Source organism: Diplotaxodon limnothrissa, linkage group LG3 (genome assembly GCF_057381915.1).
Source record: "Diplotaxodon limnothrissa isolate DT_005_m linkage group LG3, D_limnothrissa_male_GT1.1, whole genome shotgun sequence".
NCBI lineage: Eukaryota > Metazoa > Chordata > Actinopteri > Cichliformes > Cichlidae > Diplotaxodon > Diplotaxodon limnothrissa.
In genome coordinates this window covers 53764806-53788605 of record NC_140598.1, presented here as the reverse complement: position 1 = coordinate 53788605, position 23800 = coordinate 53764806, and the positions used below count along the sequence as shown (strand labels likewise).

General features: G+C 41.8%; 1 protein-coding gene and 1 pseudogene across 1 annotated transcript; one reads left to right on the top strand and one right to left on the bottom strand.

The window, feature by feature from the left end:
• Positions 1-12227: 12227 nt before the first annotated feature.
• Positions 12228-13716, bottom strand: LOC146636570 (placenta-specific gene 8 protein-like; annotated as a pseudogene).
• An 8374-nt stretch (positions 13717-22090) lies between these two features.
• Positions 22091-23067, top strand: LOC146636569 (general transcription factor II-I repeat domain-containing protein 2-like). The gene is made up of 2 exons (XM_085350352.1): positions 22091-22925; positions 23036-23067. Exons 1-2 carry the CDS (start codon positions 22091-22093, stop codon positions 23065-23067), a joined length of 867 nt encoding a protein of 288 aa, XP_085206478.1.
• The last annotated feature ends 733 nt before the right edge of the window (positions 23068-23800 follow it).

Below are 23800 nucleotides of genomic sequence, written 5' to 3'. Positions count from 1 at the left end.
CCTGATGTTGACACAGCTCTGAATACTGTAAAATAGACCCTGTGCACGAGAAAATGTTAACTTCCTGGTTTGAGACCGGATGTGGGGTTGTACATTTCCGGTAGCTTTACTTTGCGGCCAATCGCTACTGCGAAGATATACTCCAAAATCATGTCCAAAACTCAAAAACGGAAAGATCGCGTTAAGTTACAAAGAGCAGAAGGTGGGAACACTCACCACTGTTGTGTCATAAAAAATCTAATGATCAATTTTGACGTCTAAAGAGTTTAGATCGATCAGTTGTTTACATCACTCAACACAAGCAGAACTGCATCACTGCAGCAGAAGACACATCGTCCACATTCAGAAGCACATCTCTGTATACTGACTGGTCTTATGATTTAAACAGGCAAATGCTCAGCATTCAAACTACAGGTGAAGAATAGTCAAACCAGATGTTTCCCCGTTATGTCGATATGTGTTAACAAACCATGAAAAAAAGCCACACAAAAAATGAATGATTGCTGGTAACGGTTTCTATACATTAGTATTTAAGAAGGATATGTTGTGACTTACCTTCAAAATTACAGTGGTCCCTCGCTATAACATGGTTCACCTGTCACCTCGCTGGTTCGCAGATTTTTTAGTGCAAGTTCGCATGCTTTTTTTTTTTACATCACACTGTGTCCTGCGTCCTGATCACTGCAGACGATCTCCCCCGTGACGTCTCTCCTTTACAGTACAGAATTGCTGCATCGATCGCTAGCAGTGTGACTCTGAAGTGCAGTACTGTATGTCCATGATGTCCACGAAACGTTTTGCACTGTCAAAAAATAAAATTGGCTACTTGATTTCACCTATCGCTGGTTATTTTTAGAACATAACACCCGCGATAAACGAGGGACCACTGTTTACAGATACTGAGAACTATAACATTTGAATCCCTTTTCTCTTTTGCTCTGAGGCACGGGGAAAAAATATCGACAAGTCGATGAACATCATTTACAGACATATTGGGTAAATGCCCAAGACATCTATAGAAATGTAAATCGCCGCTTGATTCATTCATTTGCTTAAGTTGTTTTGGACCGTAAACAGGGCGCGAATAGGACACCGGAAGCAAAGCTCCCCACAGGAGTTTCCGCACCGGAAGTAGCATATGCTAATGTGCACATAGTCTATTATGAAGGGAAATAAATATAAAGGGTTTGTCGAAAACAAAGTCTGGATGTGCAGAAAGCTCCAGTTACCTCCAGTTAATGCATGAATGGACAATGATCATTCATCCAGTGGAGTTAACGGGCTGCTGTAAGTGTATCAAACCACTAGATGTCGCTGTTGTGCTGAGTCTGAAGTACAGACTGTACATGCATAAAGTAGCATAGAGAGTTTATACACTGAAGGCTAAAACACAGCAACTCACACTCAGATCTTCTGATGAGGATTAATCCGTGGCTTGAGACTGAATACAGCTAATGAAAGTAGTTATTTGATTAGAGAAATGAGGTCCTGGTTTTTCAAGCTGCCCTTACCCGCTTACTTTAGCTGTTTAGTGTGGAAGCACATTAGACAGTCATTATGGCAAGGGCATAGATTTGGCATGGACGGAAGGGACATGTCCCCACCAATATCCAGGGATTATTGAATTGTCATCACCAATAATTTGATCTCTTCGAGTAAAGAAAAACCAAACCGATAGAAATAAAAAAAAAAAGCGATCTGTCAACGTCTCATTCACCCAGCGGTGCAGAAAGGGTTAAATTGCGTACTGGAGTCCTATATCATGTGACAAATATGGCCAATGTGATTGGCTGTGCCTTTCGGGGAGCTCTGTTTAGTTTTAGCAGCGGCAATCAGTGTTGCCAATTTAGCGACTTTCTCGCTATATTTAGTGAGTTTTCAGACCCCTAAAAAAAGACGTGAAAGCGCGTATCGCTTTTACTCTCAACAAGCAGCGGGTGCTGTAACTCAGTCAGTTCTTCTTTTACTCTTATGCTGTTTTGTGGATCACAAGGTTTAAAACTACTTATAAACACACACACACAAAGTAACTCCACCAGAGTGCCAATTTCGGGTCATTTTTGCCGGTCCAAGCCCGGGTAAAGGAGCAGGGTTGGAATTGTGACATTAAAAAAACAATAATTGCTAAAAGAAATTTAATTTGTAGTTCTAAATAAACTCTAAATGCATGTAGGACGTTTTTACTCACTTTATGTCTCTTCCGCGATGTTATTTCTCTCTCCAACAACATAGGTTACAATTAGATTAGCATGACCAATTATGCAAATTTGGCGATGACGTCATTTAGCGACTTCTAGCGACTTTTAGGACAACCAATAGCGATTTTCGTTACTGAGAAGTTGGCAACACTGGCGGCAATCCTGCACTGTGAAGACCTGCAAGGAGGAGAGGAGGATGGCAGCAAAAAGAACCTGGATATAATAAAGTATTTTTCAAAGAAACCTGTAAGTGACTTAAAGTCAAGTTCACTCATAAAATCTGTCCATCATAACAACGTTACAGGCTATGCAAGGTAATACATGCCAACCCTCCCGTTTTTTCTTGGACAATCCCGAATTTCAGTGCCCCTCTTATTACTCTTTCTGGGTTGCAAAATATACTTTAAAAAAATTTTCAGGCGAGAATGTTGCTGTGCAAACTTCAAATATCTGAGCTGGGAAGAACAGCAAACTCCCGGCACATCGTTTTAGGCTTTGGCCCACATCAATCTAAAATTGTATGTAGCCATGAATAACGTGTTACCATGACCACCAGGAGAGACTGGACAGTATAGATGTAAAACAAATATGCCAGAAGTTTATCTCAGTTAATGAGAAGGCATGTGTTTGGCTCCTTCACATAGTGGACATCGAGTTGTTGTGTGGGACACCAGTAGTCCATGTCTGTTGCTGTAACAGTAGTTCATGTTTAGAGTAAAACATCTCAGCTCACTGACTTGATCGGGGCAATAGTGCCTAAAATGTTGCATAATTTTGCTAAGAGATCTGTTACTTTGTGGTAATCTTAGATGAGTAGTTTTATGGACAAAAACCACCAGGTCATTCAGTGTTCCCTTAGTGCTAATCAGTGTTGGGTAAGTTACTTTAAAATAGTAACTTAGTTACATTACTAGTTACTTCTCTCAAAAGTAACTCTGTTACTTCAAGTTACTCGTTACTTTCAAAGTAACTAGTTACTAGGGAAAGTAACTTTGGTTTTACTCAGAATTCTCTTGTTAATGTGTTTCTTCCATAACTTTGCCAGTCTTCTAGCTTGCTTACTTGCCACAAGTGCACTGTGCCACCTACCAATAGAAAGGAAAAGATAATGTGCATATTTCCACGAGAGAAATCCCACGCCTGGACCGTCATTGACTGCTGTCATGATTCTAGCCTACGTCACAGCGTCATGTGCGCCTTTTACATCCAACACAAAAACTGCAGTCGTGGTGCTTTGATTTTACTCAGAACTCGGAAATTCTGCCTTCTGAATAGGAAGATGTAGGTAACACCAGACTGAAGATGAGCTGCATACAGGGCTGGACTGGGAAAGAAAATTGGCCCGGGCATTTTGACTGGCCCACCATTATAGGAAAAATCATAAAGCCTTTGAATGAAAATAAACACTGTTGTGACAGTGATGTACACTGTTTTGATGGTATATATGCATCAATCTATCAATCGTTTGTTGTAAGATTCAGATAATTATTTTTTAAAAGCGAGACATTTTAAATTAGAATAAGAAAGAAAAATATTTCTTTGTGCCCCCCTTTCCCTGTTAATGCCCTACATGCCCCCCTGGCAACACTTTGCTAGAGCCGCACCTGCACAGTTACCAGCTGTCAGCTACCTAAAAAAGGATCCTGGTGTTATTTGTCTCTCAGAAACAGTTCATAACTTCCCTTCAACTCATTCATGTCACCTAAAAGGTAAACCTGTTTCTCCATCACAGGTCTGATGATTCAGTAAGGACATCTCCTGGTTTCATCTTCATGTTTCCCTCTCACCAGATAACCAAACCGACATCATGACCAGCAGCTTTTTTGCAGCTGTGGCTCCAGCAAACATCAGCTGATACTAGAAATTAATATTAAATAAATTCTAACAATAGCTGATCAAGCTTAAACGTGCCGCTGTTGTTTAGTGTGACATCGGCTGGTTTCCTCTTTTGGCGCAAAGTGGGCGATAAACAAACAAGAGAGAAAAGCCGATATGCTGATCATTGATCAGTTTTCATGATTGAAGTAGAAACGGGAGAGGGAGGGGGGAGAATGAAAGAAGAAGAGGCAGCTGTGCATCGAGTAACGACCCTATCTAAATCCCAGTAACGCGTTCCCGGTTTTGGCATAACTAGTTACCGTGCTCGTTACCACAATAATAACATAGTTACGGTAACGCGTTACTCCCAACACTGGTGCTAATGTATAAGAGATGTGTTTGTAGTATAACTGAAGTAATGTTGTTAAGTCCTTAAAGTCATATTCTTTTATTGTCATGACTGTATTTTAAGCTATTTTTATTTTTGTATGATATCTGATTTATATGGAATATGGTTGAAGTAAACTAAAGTATAAAATACTTAGTCATTTGTTTAATAGTAATTTAACATAATAATAAAAGCATATGTAGGCAAGTATATTTCTCCTGTTTTTTTTTTTTTTTTAAATCAAGAAGCAAAGACAAAAAGGAAAAAAACAAACAGGGCAGGTGTTTGGTGGTTGAATCATCCGTCCCCAACAATATCAAAACCAAATCTACGCCCTTGCATTATGGGATGTCATTTCACGGCTATTGAAAAACCAGGACGAAGTTTCAACAGGTGAAACGTGGAGACAAAAAAAACAAACAAAAAAAAAAACAAAAAACGACTGAAACTGGGAAAATGAAATAAATTCTTTATTATGTAAGTACACATAAAAACAGCGGTACAGAGTCATTTTCTTCTTCCGTTTCATTTGAGTTGGAGCACTGGAGGACTCGATGGTGCTGAACTGGTCAATGACGATAATCGCCGACTGCATCATCCCAAGTAGTTCGATTGCTGGCGAGGTGCACGTCCGGTTATACAGCGTTTGGTTACGATGCAGATTTCCCGCTGAAGCATATTTGGGTCATTTGCGTTCACCTGTCAGGCCCTGAGAGAAAAGGTGTGATTTCCCGTGTTTGCGTCTCTTTGGATATCGACGGTTATCACATGATTACCGTGCTGAATGGTCAGAGTGAGAGAATGGAGCGTAATACCGCGCATTACCAAGCCGAGAATGTGTCCACAGGTAAAGACAACTCTGCGGCTCAGGCCGAAGAATGAGGTGAAAGCCCGTGAAAGTGGAAAGAGCGCACGGTTACTGCTTTCACCGAATCGACGCAGCTGTAAAGTTGAGTTTGGCATGTTTCTCTCAGAGCACCGAGCCTACTGATGATGATATCAGGTATTTGGTTATTGGTCGCGGTACGCAGGTCTCCGCTGGTGCTCCCCGGGGCGATGGCGTTACAGCAACCCAGCTGTGGTTAGAGCCGCGCGCTCACACTGACGATGAGTTTCGTAGCACGTTATGATGTGACGCCCGGTGCGGTCAGCAGCTCGGGTCGGTCTAAAGCCGCTCACACAAGAGCTTTGTATTTAACTGAAATCAGTTAAATGCTCGTGACGAACGAACGCTTCGCGCAGCTCTGTAGCTCGATGCCAACGGACGCTCGGTGCGGAAATGGTGCGCTCACAGCTCCTGTGTATTACCGCCGGAGATCCTTAACAAGCCGCCGTCGCTGCTGTTGTCGTCGCCGCCGCTCAGCTACGCGCGATACCGATAACCACTTGCCGCGGCACTTAGAGACTCCTGCTTCGTTCCAAACGCCGGCAGTCTTGCAGTTCCTCTTTCTCCAGTCGCCGTCCTCTTCCTGATAATGGGCCGTTTCAGTGGTGCTTTTATGACGGTGCTGCCCACCGCGATCAGGGGCGGAGCGTGGGGGTGGCTTACTGGGCTTAAGCCCGGGTTGTTTTGTCAGAAGCCGGGGTCTTTTGGAGTGCAATTTTTCATAGTTAGATGCCTGGCTGACACTGTATAAAACAAGAAGTACACACAATATTCGAAGCACATAGTGCACACTGTGGGAATTTACGACTGTGCGTGAATCCCCCCTGATATTGGTATGATCCAAGCTCAGGCACTAAGCGACTGAGCGAGGGGGCGGGGCAGCTGCTGCCAGCAGTGAGTGCGCTGTTGGAGAAACCGAGCCAGCCATACTAAGGAGAGCTTAAGTTTGACCAGGTACCAAAGAAAATCATTCGTACTGTACAAATAATGTAAATATGACGGTGAATCACGAAAGACTGATATCAAACTGATCACTTGACCCATATTACGTTACTTGCTCTTCGAGTGAATCAACAAATGGCGAAATGAAAAGCCGAACAAATGCTATTTTTTTTAGAGTCTTAGCTTACGTGTGTTTATTTCATATTTTCAGTTCTTACCCTCCCCGACTAAATCGGTTTCAGTTATGTACTGAAACATAAGAATGGACATTAGAGGGTTCTTTCAAAGAAAAAACTCAGGTAAATGTTATTTTATATATTATGCTTTGCATGTTGTTCAGTATATTTCTATGCAAAACAAGAGGGATTTCAGTACACAGCAAGATATTCACATTTGTAACCAGATATTTACATACACTTTGGGAAGAAAACATAAAACATTTTTACTGTACAACATCAATTTAGAGTAAACTTTTGTTTTAGATAAATATTGAAATATATTTTGAATTAGTTAAATGTCAGAATAAAGAGAGACAGAGCTGTCTATTTATTATCACTTTCATCATATTAAGGAGTACATGTACACTAAGTTTATTGTTAATTAATAAGAAACTCCAGACGATTCCATTCTGAGCTGAAGAAGCTTCTGATAGGTTAGTAGAGTCCATGTGAGTAAACTGGTGGCACACCTGTGGATGCATATAAGGCAAAACACAGAGCCTGTTTCTTTGACATGGGAAAACCAAGAGATGTCAACCAAAACACCAGAAAAAGAACCGTGGAGCTCCATAAGTGTGGCTCAGTTTTGAGTACAATTTGGTGACATTTGCAATTAAGAAATACAGACAGTTTCTCTCTTTACTCTTAAAGTTAACAAATATGTTTTTTATATTTATCAATCTAAAAAAAAATAAACATTTAGTCTGATTTGATGTTACAATTAAAAAAGTGTTTGTGTTTTTATCTGAAGAGTTTGTAAATATCTGTATATTTGATGATTGTCAGCACAAAGAGGGAGAGAGAGGAACAGAGAGAGGAACAGAGGGAGAGAGAGGAGAATGAGGACAGAACAGAGATGAACAAGAGCAGGTGACACACATGTTAGTCAAATGGTCGTTTACCAAAAGTATCACCGTATCATAGGTACTCATGTATCTCGTACCTAGTGTTTCTTTTTAGGTTTGCTATTTTTCAAATTCTATATTTATTAAGTTTTGCAGGCTTGTTTGCACAACAAGGCTAAATAATTATATAAACTTTTCTCAATCTAAATATTGTACTTTGGTAAAATTAAAAAATAAGTGTAGTGCAGGTCTATGATGATTTTTAGTGCTACTATCATCTAGTTCTGATTGTGGTTCTGTCTTGGTTAAGTCCTCAGTAGTCCTGATTTTGAACTGTTGTAGTCCTGTTTTAATTCTGGATCAGTTCTGGGTCTGGTTGAATTGGTGTTTAGTCCTCGTGTCTTGATACAGGCCCGACTTTGTTCTGCCTTGCTGCTTAATTAAAAAACTAGCTTAAGGTGTCCTGCATGTGTGATATATATTTTTCCCTTTATGAAGTCATTCTTTTTTGAACAAAACTCAAAACAGAGCCTATTAATCTTTCAGTCATTTCTACCCCCCCCCCCAAAAAAAAAAAAAAAAAATCCCACATGCATACTACCCTTTGGGCTAAGCCCCGGGTGTTTCAAATGTCTGGCTCCGCCTCTTACCACGATCATGGTTATTTTTGGCTCTGTAACTGTTTGATTGTTTGTTTCTTATCCCTGTGTGATCTGCTGAAAATCAACACAGTTTGACAAGACAGCGACATTTTACACTCATTTGATACACTTTTATTGTAATATCCCAGCATGCTACACAATACAGCAACCGGTGTGACACCTCCCCTTTTCTTCAAGATCACTTTACAACTGCTAAGAAAACAAAGGACCGTAAGTCCACACTTGACTTGTAAAATATGTTATTTGAATGCTTCTTCTGGTTACTAAAGGTTTATCCAATCATACATTATGTGTTTAACCCTTACTGGGGTCAAAAATGACCCCACGTGTTGTTTTTCTTCAAAATCTTTAAAATGAAAAGTTGTAATATATTCACCTTCCAGGTATTCCTCATAAAACATGTTTGGGACATGAGGCCATTTGCATTTTTATTTATTTTTTCATTATTTTTAAAAAAATGACAGTTTCTGTATCACTACCCTACTCTTCCACAAATGAGGTCAAAAATGGCTCCAAGCAGTTCCTATGCAATCTTCTATGAACCTTTAATTCTTAGCAACTCAGACCGTCCCACACATCTGATGTCAGCAGTCTCACCAGTGGTCAGCCACTATGTCAATTTGCTATTTCTTGCGGTTTGATGACAAGAGGACTGCTTTCTGCTACACATGGGACCTGTTCCTGATCAACTGCAGACAGAAATTCATCCCCAGTGATTGTGTTACAGTGGATGAACAACTCGTGCCTTTCAGTGGTAGGACTCAGCTTCTGCAGTATATGCCGAGTAAGCCCACCAAATACGGCTTAAAAATCTTCTGGGATTGTAATGCACACACCCCATATGTAATTGATGGGGTCGTGTACCTACGGAGACAACCAGGGAAAGACATCGAGAAGAATCTAGGGGAAAACATTGTCTGTCAGTTGTGTAGTGGATTCAGACACACAGGTTGCAACATCACCATCTGACAACTTCTTCACCAGTGTGCCTCTTGCAGAGCATCTCCTGGAGAAGGGTCTAACTATTGAGGAAACTTTGCGACAAAACAAGTCAGACATATATATATATATATATATATATATATATATATATATATATATATATATATATATATATATATATATATATATATATTTAAAAAAAAAAACACCCAGCACGCCCCTGCGGGCGGTTTATCCTTCAAGCTCGGGTCCTCTACCAGAGGCCTGGGAGCTTGAGGGTCCTGCGCAGTATCTTAGCTGTTCCCAGGACTGCGCTCTTCTGGACAGAGATCTCCGATGTTGTTCCCGGGATCTGCTGGAGCCACTCGCCTAGCTTGGGAGTCACCGCACCTAGTGCTCCGATTACCACGGGGACCACCGTTACCTTCACCCTCCACATCCTCTCGAGCTCTTCTCTGAGCCCTTGGTATTTCTCCAGCTTCTCGTGTTCCTTCTTCCTGATATTGCTGTCATTCGGAACCGCTACATCGATCACTACGGCCGCCTTCTTCTGTTTGTCTACCACCACTATGTCCGGTTGGTTAGCCACCACCATTTTGTCCGTCTGTATCTGGAAGTCCCACAGGATCTTAGCTCGGTCATTCTCCACCACCCTTGGGGGCATCTCCCATTTTGACCTCGGGACTTCCAGGTTATACTCGGCACAGATGTTCCTGTACACTATGCCGGCCACTTGGTTATGGCGTTCCATGTATGCCTTGCCTGCTAGCATCTTGCACCCTGCTGTTATGTGCTGGATTGTCTCTGGGGCATCTTTACACAGCCTGCACCTGGGGTCTTGCCTGGTGTGATAGACCCCAGCCTCTATGGATCTTGTGCTCAGAGCTTGTTCTTGTGCTGCCATGATTAGTGCCTCTGTGCTGTCTTTCAGTCCAGCTTTGTCCAGCCATTGGTAGGATTTCTGGATATCAGCCACCTCCTCTATCTGCCGGTGGTACATACCGTGCAGGGGCCTGTCCTTCCATGATGGTTCCTCGTCTCCCTCCTCTTTCTTGGGTTTCTGCTGCCTGAGGTATTCACTGAGTACTCGGTCAGTTGGGGCCATCTTCCCAATGTATTCTTGGATGTTCCTTGTCTCATCCTGGACTGTGGTGCTGACACTCACCAGTCCCCGGCCCCCTTCCTTCCGCTTAGCGTACAGCCTCAGGGTGCTGGACTTGGGGTGAAACCCTCCATGCATGGTAAGGAGCTTTCTTGTCTTTATGTCAGTGGCTTCTATCTCCTCCTTTGGCCAGCCTATTACCCCAGCAGGGTACCTGATCACGGGCAGGGCGTACGTGTTGATGGCCCGGATCTTGTTCTTACCATTCAGCTGACTCCTCAGGACTTGCCTGACCCTCTGCAGGTACTTGGTGGTTGCAGCCTTTCTAGCGGCCTCTTCATGGTTCCCATTTGCCTGCGGGATCCCCAGGTACTTGTAACTGTCCTCTATGTCTGCAATGTTGCCTTCTGGTAGTTCAATCCCCTCAGTTCTGACTACCTTCCCTCTCTTTGTTACCATCCGACTACACTTCTCCAGTCCGAACGACATTCCAATGTCATTGCTGTATAGCCTGGTAGTGTGGATCAGTGAATCGATGTCTCGTTCACTCTTGGCATACAGCTTGATGTCATCCATGTACAGGAGGTGGCTGACAACTGCTCCGTTCCGTAGTCGATATCCGTAGCCAGTCTTGTTAATGATCTCACTGAGGGGGTTCAGGCCTATGCAGAACAGCAGTGGGGACAGAGCATCTCCTTGGTAGATCCCGCACTTGATGGTGACTTGTGCTATGGGCTTGGAGTTGGCCTCTAGTGTTGTACGCCACATCCCCATTGAGTTCCTGATGAAGGCTCTTAGGGTCCCATTGATCTTGTACAATTCTAGGCATTCCAGTATCCAGCTGTGGGGCATTGAGTCATAGGCCTTCTTGTAATCAATCCAGGCAGTGCACAGGTTGGTCAGTCTGGTCTTGCAGTCTCGGCTGATTGTTCTGTCTACCAGTAGCTGGTGTTTTGCGCCTCTGGTATTCTTGCCAATTTCTTTCTGTGTCCCGCTCATGTATTGACCCATGTGCCTGTTCATCTTAGCCGATATGATGCCTGACAGGAGCTTCCATGTAGTACTGAGGCAGGTTATTGGTCGGTAGTTGGAGGGGACCGGTCCCTTCTTGGGGTCCTTGGGGATCAGGACCGTCCGGCCTTCAGTTAGCCATTCCGGGTGTCTCTCGTTAACTAGCAGCTGGTTCATTTGTGCTGCCAGACGCTCGTGGAGTGCAGTCAGCTTCTTCAGCCAGTAGGCGTGAACCATGTCGGGCCCTGGTGCTGTCCAACTCTTCATACTGGAGACCCTTTCTTGGATATCTGCCACTGTGATGGTTACTGGACCCTGTTCAGGGAGGTCGCTGTGGTCTGCCCTCAGATCCTCTAGCCACTGAGCATTGCCGTTATGGGTTGCATCCTTCTCCCATATGCTCTTCCAGTATTGCTCCGTCTCCAGCCTTGGTGGTGCTGTTCTCTTATTGTTCCCTTGCCACTGAGAGTACACCTTTGCTGGTTCTGTGGAGAACAGCTGGTTTATTCTCCTGCCTTCTATCTCTCTGGTGTACCTCCTCAGGCGGCTGGCCAAGGCTGTGAGTCTTTGCTTGGCATCCCCTAACTGTCGGTTTTTAGGGATTTAAATGTGTAACAAATACACCCCCATGACCTGATAACTTTGTGTGGTTGTGAGCACAGCTATAACTGCTTTCATGGGTTCGTGGGTTTCCCTGAACTTTCAGAGGTTTTGTGGGTTTAGTTGGAAGCTTTTTCTTTGTGCTTTGTGAGAAGTTTACATGTGATTAAAATCTAATGATGAGCTTGTTAAGCAGAGTGGTGCTAGATCAGGTATCTTGGTGGAGAACAGTATTGTCTTTACCTGACTGAAACGCACAGCTGAACACAATCTTGGGTCTTTTCTTTACAATATAAAGCAATTATTATGATCTGTCACTATGACATGTGATAAATAAAATTAAAATAAGCTGAATCCAACTTAGAAGTCAAGGGTGAGTTGTCAAAACTTGAAGAGGTGAGTGTTCATGATCCAAAATGCACACTCATTGGAAGGTGAGGTTAAACTGAAAATGAACCATTTATTTGGACGATGAGCAAATGAAAAATGCAAGAATGTAAAGGGGATCCGAAAAAACTAACCAAAACCTATACTAGAAAAAAAACATACTAGAAATATTAGAGAGCTGAGAGTGAGGAGACATGAGGGGATGCTAATTAACACAGAGGCAAGGACTCAAATATTCAGACTTGACACAAAGACAGAAAGGTTTGTCTTAACCTGAGCAAAAAAGATGAATATTTTTTTATTTCAGCAAAAGTTCAGAAAGATTACAATAACTGTGAGCATGTGAAATTACACAGATTTTTCTGGCCAGAGTAAACAAACGTTCTCAATTATATTTTATACCCAACATGCTGCCAAAGCTAAAAAAAAATCTTGATTCTACATATTGCACTGAACCACACGAGCACAGGAACTTAGAAATTCTTGTTGTGGCGATGAAAAAGCAGCTCGTGTGTCAGGCTAAATTCTTTGTTTTTGCCTAATACTGTAGAAGCAGAAATCAACTTTTCATATTTATTGTGTCATCTCAAAATTATACCAAATAACTTTGTCATATTCACCCAACAAACAGCCAAAATGGTTACATACTGTCCTCTGACAACTTGAGTGGTGACCATCATTGAGATGGTGAGCTACAGGCCGTTCCTGATCTTCACCTCGCGATGCATCTGGCACCAGAAACACATGTAACAGCAAAGTGCTTTACACCAGTCATCACAGCACGAGCCCTGCAGGATGGAGAAGAGGAAGAGGAGAAGAGTGAGAGACAAGAATGAAGCACAATCGCACAATTCATAGCAATGGCCCATCCAACTATTCATGAAAACTAAGTACGCAGATGATTTAAATTTTAATTATAATTGAATAATTAAGAGGGAGGGTCAAGGCGCTAACACGTTAATGCTAATGCGCCTTGCACGGGGCAATCCACATTAACTCGCTAACGCTGACAGGACTAATATATATATTAGTCCTGTCAGCGTTAGCGAGTTAAAACCGCATTAATGTGACAAATCTCCGTTAGCGAGTAAGCGAGGACCCATTTATGCTGTCTTGTTCCAGGAGCCCACTTCTTATCAGGGTGTCCTGGTTCCTCAACACCTCACACGGCCTTTGTTATAGGTTATCTCTCCTCAGTTTAGTTTTTAGCTAACAATAATAACCTTGACCCTCCCCCACTCCCAGCCTTACATAGATCCCATAGCGCTCTCTGATGGACTTGCGGAGCAAAGACGACACCACGCAGCATACATCCAGGACTGGGAGGCAGCAACAACAGCCGTGCTTGTTGGCTGTATCACACTGCATGCAGGGAAAACACCAAAGGGCACAGCAACCTTGACGAAAGAAGAAGAATATGCAGAAACACGTTTACTTCACTTTGAATAAGTTGTCCTTTCATTACTGGCTTGTGCATCCTGTGTTTTATATGCTGACTTCAGCCCCAACTTTAGATCCTCAGATACTCAAGACTCTCTGAATAAAAGTCTGTGGAGAGTGTTAATGCAAAAACCACTACTGTTTATAGAGTTTGCTAGATTAACTTACAAGTGCCCATATCACTGAAGCAATCACAGAGGCCAGTGCTCCACTCCCCATGGTTTAGATTAGTGGTGGTGACCGTCACTACCTGGGTGGGCTGCTGGTAGACGGCCATTTCTGGAGGAAAGAGGGTAGAAATGGAGACGCATTGAAGGGTTATAGTGGTTGTTGCTTCTGTGTACGGAGAAATCAAATATGAAAAAGATAACAGCTGGTTTGAGATATTACTGTCCATAGTGTGGATATTTTTACATTTCCTTATTAGTGTAAATCACTGCAAAAACCTTTGACACTAAAATTATGAGTATATCTTTTAAAACTCATGAACTCAGTTTATAAACTGCATTCACCTTGATCCAGGGGAACGTCTTGGTGTTCCCCCAGATCAGCTGAAGAAGGTGGGTGGGGAGAGAAAGATCTGGGCATCCTCCATTAGGCTGCTGCCCTGATGACCTGACCCCAGACAAACAGAAGGCGATGGATGGATGCTTGGATGGATGACAAGAAAATCCTAGTGTCACGGTTCTGGGTCATTCTGACCCAGGATTCTGAGTTCTTATGTTTTCGTTTAATTTTGCATTATGGATTGTTTTCTGATTCTCTTGTTGTGCTTTGTTGATTATTATTATAAATCTATGTTTCACTTTATTCTGGTTTAAGGTTTAGTTCTGTGCTTAGCCTTTGCCCGTGTGTTCCCTCTGTGTAAAGTCCGTGTTTCTTAGTCTGCGTCTTTGTGAATTGTTTCCTGTTTTATTTTGAAGGGTTATGTCTTATGTCAGCGTTACCTAGCGTCCCTCCCCCTTTCTCATTAGGTCTCATTCCTCCCAGCTGTATTCCCCTCCTGTCTCTAATTCCTTGATGACTTCCTCAGTGTATTTAAGCCCTATGTTTCTTTGTGTCAGTGTTGTGTCGTACCCTCAGATTGGCCTGTGTGTTTCTGTTCTCAGCGTTCATGGTTCAGTTTAAGTTTTGTTCCGTTTTGTGACTTGGCCTGCAATAAAGCAGTGGACTTTGGATTCCGCCTCCACGAATCTGCATATTGGGTCCTTTATCCTGCCTGCCTGCAGACAGCCTTGACACCTAGATTGAATTGCATTTAACTAACTTGTATCCAAAAAATATATGGAAACATGAAAAGTTTTAGCTAGCTTCCAGCTGTCTCATCGTTGTTTATTTCTTCAGCAGACTTTACATGTGTCTATAGCATCCCTAAAAGGTTGATGTATTTCAGTAACACAGGGGCTAACATGTTTGCCAGGTCCTCTGGGCTGTAACAAGGATCTAGGATTTTTACATCAGGCTACAAGATGTCTGATGTAAAAAATGTTGCCAAACCAAAAATGTTATTATTAACATCACTGGAATATTGTTGTGATGGCCAAACCCGTGGCCACACTCTAAAGTCGGTAACTTTTGTATTTTCATTCTTCATTTTGAACATAGTAATACATTTTAGTTGCCAATAACTTCATTGATTGGTTTGGATACATTTGTTCTATTTGTAAGCGCGCACATTTAGTTTACTTATGTATTCATTAGTGATGGGACGTTCTGTATCGAGGCTTCGGAGCGTGTGTCGAGTAATGGAGGGGGCGTTTCCGCGAAGCGCGTATCGAGGCTTGCTTCATTTATGGGAGGAGCTGAAAATGATGACGTCCGAAGCCTCGCTGCCTGGCTGTACCACGTGACTGGTTCAGGAAGCGGTTCGAACTTTGCCGCGAGATATGACAGCGATATAAACCCCTCAGACTTCATTCTAAATGTGGGTGTTTGATGGAGAGTTGCGGTTAGTGAGAGTTTGGAGACCGTTTGGAGGTTTATGAGAGTGAGGAAAGTCAGGAGAGAATGGAGCCAGCTAAGAAGAGGAGGCTGTCCTCCCCTGTGTGGGAACATTTTGATCTTATTCCTCCCAACAAGGTATGTAAATTTCTACAGAAGATGTATTTTCATGATACTGATGGTGCAATACAATTTATGTTGAGCTGTCTTGACTTTTGTACAAGGTGAAGTGTTTGCTATGTGCCAGGGAGCTGGGATATAACAGCAACACCTCATCCATGCTTAGGCACTACAGAGCTTTGCATGAGAATAAGAGGAACACCGATTGTGGAGCAAGACCAGGTGAGCCATCAAATGCAATGATAATATAGGATGCAGTAATGTTACTAAATGATATAACAATATTATACAACTGTTATAAGTTACGTGTGTGATATTTATATTTGTGCTTTATCTTTATTGTCTTTCCTCAGGAGAACAATCTCAAATAGATGAAGACCTGGTCAGCATGGTGATTGAGGACTCACAGCCATTTAGCATTGTGGAGGACAAAGGATTCAAAAGATTTGTTAAATCGTTAAATCCTAGCTATGTTCTCCCCACTAAAAAGGTCATAAAAGCAGTGAAAATTTAGTTTTTACAGAATAAAATGTGAACAGGCAGGACTGAGGCTCAAAGCCTCAGTGTGTAGCTGTCCATACCTCAACGTTACAAAAGCACAACTACTGTCCACACCCCAACCACACCTCACCTCACAGTAAATGATCATTTCCATTTCAAGCATTTCCAAATAATCATTTCCCATACTGCCACTATAAATATACACAGTATACTGCCATCACTACAATATACATGTTTTACACACTCCTTTTGTTGTTGACATTTACAGGCTGTGTGCAAAATGCCACACTCTTCAAATTCATGCCAGCTATTATTTTTACGTCCAGTAGGTGTCCTGCTAGAGCAAATGAAGCTTCATGAAGCTTCGCGTTGGGGTGAACCAATTGGATGAAAAGCTTCAGTGCTTCATGGGGCTTCATCTGCCCATCACTAGTATTCATACTACTTAATTTCTTTGCTTTCTGACTAACTTTTGTCTTTTTATTTCTTACCTGCCATCATCCCTGGGCGTTGCTGGACAAAAAATGGTAACCAGGGTTTGAAACCATTAAATACAAAGGAAGATAATTGGACCACACCACCACTTCCTGCTGAAGGGGGGAATGTGTGTTTTCTTTACTTTAAAAACAAAGTATTTGTATTTAATTAAATATTTGAGTTTAGGGTTTAATGGGGGTTTTGATTTTCTTCTTTAGTGTTTAGTTTATTAACAAACCAGATTGTACTGCATCGTTTGTGATTTATGATTGTGTTTTGTTTGTTACCCCTCATGTGTCACAATGGTCTGATCAGCCATTATATATACCCTTGTATGTCATTTCATGTTTATAGTGATGGCCAAATGAAGCTTTCCGAAGCACTGAAGCTTGTATTGAAAAACGGTTCATTACTCGAAGCTTTTCAACACAGTCCTCTTCGGTGACATCTGGTGGTGAAAATTTTGAAGAGCAGCTTGAATCTGCAAAATAAAACGGACTGCTCAATTATCACTGCTCACTCAAGAGTGGAGTTCTCTCTGATATTGGGCCACCGTTCCGTTGCTTTGAACATGTAATTGGTTTTGTTTTCTCGATTGGGGGGCTGAAAAAAATGTAATGCGTATTTGCGTAATACATTTTGATCAATAAACTTTCCCTATTTAAACATGCACTATGGTGGCCTTTCTTTGCTCATAACTCCTTGATGTTGGTAAATACAATAAGTGAGCAATATATATAATATACATATGATAATGCACAGCACATTATGGAGTATGCCCCTGCTGTGAAGTCCTGCCTCCATCTACTTGTCGTTTAATCACTGGACAGCTGGACAGGTTCATACAAAATATTAGATGAGGCCAATTCCTATACATATTTTTGACCTAGGGGTGGGATTGATTGTGAACTGGAAAGGGAAAATGCTTAGGGAGCTGAGTACGGCTGCATCGTCACTGATTTGTAGAATCATTTTGATTCGATACAGGATCCGATTCAATTTGATTGGAATCTGGAAAGTTTTGCCTCAGTCAGAAATATTACAATTCTGATCATTTAACAGTATATATCCATAATTTCGTATCTATTAAAAGAAAGCTGACACATGTGAGACTTAATTAGAGATGTAAACAGAGAGTTATGAAACCTGCAGCTGCAGAAGCCAGCGGGGGAAAAAAGAGGCAAACACAGCGCGGACCCGACGACGCACCAAAATCTGACTCTGACGCGTCGGGTCCGCGCTCTGTGTTTACGTTTGTATGCAGAATCCGTAAACCTGCTCGCAGTTACTGTTTTAGCTGCATGGTGTTTGACGACATGTTGTGAGGTTTAACCTGAGATGCTGGCGTTTCAGGCATAATAACGTTAATTTACAAATCGACACGGGATTTTAATGAATCAATATCACTTTATTCAATTTAGCATGGATTGTAATCAGAAAGGCGATAATCAAAACCCACCCCTAATCAAGAACTTGCAAAGTAAAAACATGATCTATGTAAGGTAGCCCTTTTGTTATTTACATTTAAAAAGAGGATTAGTGTTACTGTGCGCTGGCTGAGTCTGTTTCTTTTCTTAGAAATAGTTTCTCCTGCCCTGGAGAAAATCCACTTGCATGGAACAGAAGAGGCTGTGGAGTGCAGGAACCACACTGCAAGCTGGTAGATATGCAGGTATTCCTGGGTCCTGCAGACTATCACCTAAAAACAATAAACAAAATGATTTTCTAAACTGTAGCAATGTAATGTACGTATAGTGCCAAATACATTTTTGTAGTCTTCATTAGCTTTAATTCACATGGAAGTGTTCCTAAAGTCATATGCTGTAATGATATTTACATTATGAAAACATGATTTTGGACATTTCAAGTTTTTCACTTCGGCAGATAAAATGAATTGAGCAAAATCAACTCAAAATATTCCCACACGCCAGAACGTCCTCTCTTCCTCGCTGGCTCCATATCTGTCAGTGGAATGATCACCTCGTCGCTATCTGTCACCATCAACACACTCCACGAATCCCGTGGATGATTCACTTCCTTATATCTGTTTGAATCAGGTACCGAACCAGTTACGTGCGTAATGAAGCTTCGGACGTCACTGGTCACGTGACTTTTGCCAAACGAAGCAAGCCTCGACACAGTGCTTCTGAACCAGTGTGTTGTTTTTTTCGACACACGCTCCGGAGCGTCAGCTTCAAGCGGGCCATCACTACATGTTTAGGTCAATTATGTATGTTTGGGCAGTCATTTGGTTTGTTAAGGTTGCAGTCGTTGCCTGAGTTCAGTTTTGTTTCTTTGACCTCTTTTATGAGCTCAACATTTATTAGTCTTGTAAATATAATTTTTGGGGGTTAAATAAATGGAAACTATATTTTTCTAATAATTCCGGGGCTCCTCCTGTTTTTCAACTCGGTCCATCACAATTGTAATTTGTTGAGCAAAAAATATCTGTGTGCCTTGGGTGTGGTCTCTGGCCGGCTGCAGAGGAAGGGTGATGCTGCGAGCTCCAGGGGCAGCGCAGGGGCGGGGTGAACAGGGGATGTGAATGTGATTGTGCCTCTTTATGTTCACAGTGACAGTCGGAGGGGAGGAGAGCGGACGTGACAGCGGAGCGGGAGTGTCTGTGTCCCATTGTAAAACAGTAAAACCGAATGTAAAATAAAGAAGTGCTGTCACCACGTCCGTGTATTGTACGTGTGGTCCAATGGTCCAACTTCACACTCATGTTCCCAAAACTACAGACGCAGACAAAACTTTAAAAACAACAGTTTGTTGCCCTTGTCCCACCTTTTTTGAAATGTGATCCTTCCATTTTTGCAAATTATTGCATTAATTTTTTATTTACTTTCTACTTTTTTTTATTTTTTTATTTAATCTGTCTAGCAGAGTGGGTTAAGCAGCAGAGTTGACTATGTTGGTTGGTCCATTAAAACCCTGCCAAATCGTCTCTGCCACTGCCAAATAGCTCATCCTGCTATCGACTCTGCTGTTGACCTTCTAGATGCAAGTTTCAGCATTATGTGGAGTGAGCCCTAGTACCTCTCCAAGTTGGAAACCTGCTTCCATTTCATTAACGACAGATGATTGGAAGCCACTGAACAGGACTTTATGATATAAAGTTATGCTATTTGGCAATTAAATTACGGTGACCCATCATAGCAGGCAGGAATCCCAGCGGTGATACGAATTAGAGCAGGACCCCCAAAGAAAAGAAAAAGAATCTTACTGTGTCAGGAAGTTTTGTTCTTTAGAATACAAAACAGTTTTTGTGCCACAGCATTTCAAAGCGACAGCATGAATAAAAATGTCTTATCATTATTATTAGTAGTATTATCATTATGCATTATTACAATTGGATCTCAACAATCTCTACTCACAACCTTACAAATGCAGCGCCATTTAAGGGGAAACAAACAGGCCTACCAATCGCTTAATATTTATTACCAAGAAGCATTGTTACAAAAAAGAATCAACACAATACAAATTTCCTTAGCATTTGTGCCAAATTTATATAGATGTTAATAAAATCTATCTTATTTGAAGCCTCAAAGCAAACCTGTTGATCTCTATTTTACACTATAATCTGCTCCAGAGCAAGTTAGGTCTCCAGTGGTTCCCCTAGTATGAAGTGAATAACTTTTACAATATTCAGACTGCAGATAATACCTCAAGTTTCCTCAGTTGGCCCAAAAACACTTCACATATTAATATTTGCCCCTGTGTAGTGATAACTACGTCAAAAATGCAGAAGCACTGTGTGAAAAATTAAGCACATACCATCACTGTTTTTTGAACAACTTTGACTCTCATACCTTATTGTGCATGAATTTTTGCCCACCTTTTCATTGAGGTTTGTAGGTGTCTATTTATACAGAGGTCTCACCACAGCATTTAGGTCAAGCTCTTTTCTGTTACAGTCATTGTCCTGTTGCACGATAGTTTGTATAGAATGACATTTTTCTCATACCAATTGCACCAACAAAGAAGAACAAAGAAGCCATTGTGCACGAGCGAGTGTCTGCTTTGCACGCGTTACTACAGTTTTACGCTTTCGCGGGGACACTTCAGGTTACTGCATAGAACTGAGATACACTGTGGTAGCCACAGAAACGCTGTTTAAAAATGTATTTGTTTACAACTTGAAAAATAAAGTTTGATGAATTAATTATCAACAGGCAATTAAGTAATGTTAATAAATATTGGTAATGAATACTGACAACTGTTACTGGATTCATTTAATGTTGAAGAAATATTTTAAATCAGAGGATTCTAAGGCATGTTCTGAAGCCTCTGCATTGCCGTCACATTAATCTGCTGTACAGTATAACATTTTTTACTGATTTTTAAAAAAACAAAAAACATAATGAGAAACCCACATCTTCCCTAAGAAAAAGATCAAATTGTTTATTAGCCTATTGAGTAAACATAATTTTAAAAAATGTGAACTCATATAGAATGTGTTCATGTTGTTGTTGGTGAATGTGCTTCACTAAATGAAACAGCTGTACACATCTGGCTGCAGAGCTCCACTCACTCTGTGTTCAGCTTCGACTGTAAGATTTCATCCATATAATATTTCAGGTCCTCTGAACAGACAGACTGTGGAGTGAACAGGAGAGAAGGATGTGACAGGCTGTCCTTGGTAAGGAGCTCAGTTGTCTGAACTAGTGTCTGATATGGTTGTTGATGTCATGCTATGTAAACCAAAGGCTCTTATAAGTATGTTACACACATACGTACTTGTAGCTGCTGTGTGCTAGTAATTGCTATGTTTTTAATGCTTTGCGGTTATCTCTGTGCAGCTAACCCCTGGATTAACTTCAGTTATGCCTGCTGTAGGTCCATCACTCTGGTCTCCAGTCCTGGATCTGCAGATCACAAAACTTTATCTCTGGGCTTTTTTGGCTAATTGAATATATCTGACGCACAGTCTACATCAGGGGTCACCAACACGGTGCCCACGGGCACCAGGTCGCCCGCAAGGACCACATGAGTCGCCCGCGGGCCTGTTCTGAAAATAGCTCACCATAACAACTTACCAGTAAGCTGCATCTATTTTTATTTTTTCTTGCTATTTTTTTTTAATCACAATTGCATTGGCGTTAATTTGTTAGAGATAATATATAAAAAAAAATTTTATTATTAAATATTAGAGCATGATCTAATATTTAGTGCTAGCTGGTCTCCACGGAAACAGTTGCCGTGAAGACCAGCAAAGGCAAAGGTGAGGAGATGAGGAAAACATGGCGGAAAAAAGGAAGAAAACATATAATTTTCACAGTGAATGGGAGGAAGAGTTCTTTTTTACCTCTGTGAAAGATTCATGCGTGTGTCTCATTTGCGGGGCAACTGTGGCAACGGCAAAGCGGCACAACGTGGAGAGACATTTCCGAACGTGTCACACAAGCTACCATGCTAACTACCCAAAGGGCAGCACACTGCGAGCGGAAAAGGCCCGCGAATTAAAGGCAGGTTTGAGCAAACAGCAGTCTTTTTTCACGAGACCGGTGAAAAACTCTCAAAAAGCAACCGAAGCCTCATTTAGAGCTACACATTTCATGATTAAGAAAAAGAAGGCATTTTTAGACGGGGAGTATTTCAAAGAAGCAATGATGATAATTGCAAAAACTGTGCTTAAAGACGAGAAATATGGAAACGATGTAATCTCCACTCTCTCTGATGTCCAGCTGGGGGCAACTACAATTGTTAGAAGAGTGTCGGCTATGTCCGGGAACTTGGCCAATCAGTTGGATCAGGATCTGGCAAAGTGCAGTTGGTTTAGCATCCAGTGTGACGAGTCCGTCGACAGCAGCAGTACAGCACAGCTGATGGTCTTTATCCGGATGGTATTTGATGGTTTCTCCACAAAAGAAGAACTTCTGACACTACTGCCGCTAAAGACAACAACGAAGGGAGTTGACATCTATAACGCGGTGAAGGAGTTTTTCGCGAAGAAAAAGGTACCGTTGGAAAAGCAGGTATCAGTGACTACCGACGGGGCTCCTGCTATGATCGGCCGACATACGGGATTCATCGCTCACTGTAAAGGTGACACAGAGTTCCCAAACTTCATGCATTACCACTGCATCATTCACCAGCAGGCGTTATGCGCAAAGGTGATCGGCTTCGAGCACGTCATGACTCCCGTCGTGAAGATCATAAACAGCATCCGCTCCAGAGCTAAACAGCACAGAACATTCAAGGTGCTATTGGAGGAGCTGTCAGCTGAATATGGTGACCTGCTACTACATACGGAAATCCGATGGCTCAGCAGGGGACGGATTTTGCTTCGTTTTTTGTCACTTTTGGGTGAAATCAAGGAGTTCATGCAATCCAAAGGGGAAGACACATCTCTGCTGGAGGCCACTGAGTGGACACTTGACCTTGCGTTTTTAACAGACATTACTGGGAAACTGAACCATTTGAACTGTGAGCTGCAAGGCAAAGGTAAGACTGTTGCTGACATGATAAGTGCTTTAAATGGATTTAAAGCCCAGATGAACATTTTCTCTGTGCATTTACAGAGAAAAAAGGTGCTGCACTTTCCCTCTGTGCAGATGGTGCTGAAAGACAATGCTTCTGCATCTGAGACTTTTGACAAAGTTGCAGAAAAGTACACTCAAGTCATAAACCGACTTGGTCAAGAGTTTGAGAACAGGTTTTGTGACCTTGATCAGCTTGAGCCATGTGTCTCATTTGTTTCCAATCCTTTCATGAATGTGGACACAACATGCATTGCTGAGCAACTAAGTTCAATGTTCAGCTTGGATGCTGGACAGGTGGAAATCGAAATTGTAACATTGCAAAATGACGTCCACCTCAAAGCCTATCTGGGTGCACCAAACTTTTGGTGCCTTGTTGACACATAAAAGTACAGTGGTGTGTGCACAGCAGCTATGAAGGTTGCCAGCCTGTTTGGTTCAACCTATCTTTGTGAATCAGCCTTTTCTGACATGAACTTCATCAAGAACAAACACAGAACACGCCTCTCAGATGCACATCTGCAAGACTCACTCAGAGTTGCAGTGTCAAGTTATACCCCAGATTACAACACACTGGTGAACAGCATGCAATGCCAGGTTTCCCACTAACAGACAAAGAAAGCCATATTAGATGTTCTCAGTGGCAACATTACAGTGTCATGTCAAAGTTGAATTTAATTATTGAAAAACAAATGTGTTTGTTAAGTGTAACATGTGACAATTTGCTTTAAAATGCTGCCAATTTGGTGAAAAGTTCTGTAAAATTTGAAAGTTGATTTTTTTGTATGTTACATACATACAAAAATAATGTATGTAACAGTGCATGATTTGTTAAAATTT

Bases quoted from the DNA above. Each gene is read 5' to 3' on its own strand.
- LOC146636569 (XM_085350352.1), top strand. From the start codon at position 22,091: ATGATAATTGCAAAAACTGTGCTTAAAGACGAGAAATATGGAAACGAT. The intron at 22,926-23,035 runs GTAAGACTGTTG...CCCTCTGTGCAG, and splicing joins CTGTGAGCTGCAAGGCAAAG to ATGGTGCTGAAAGACAATGC.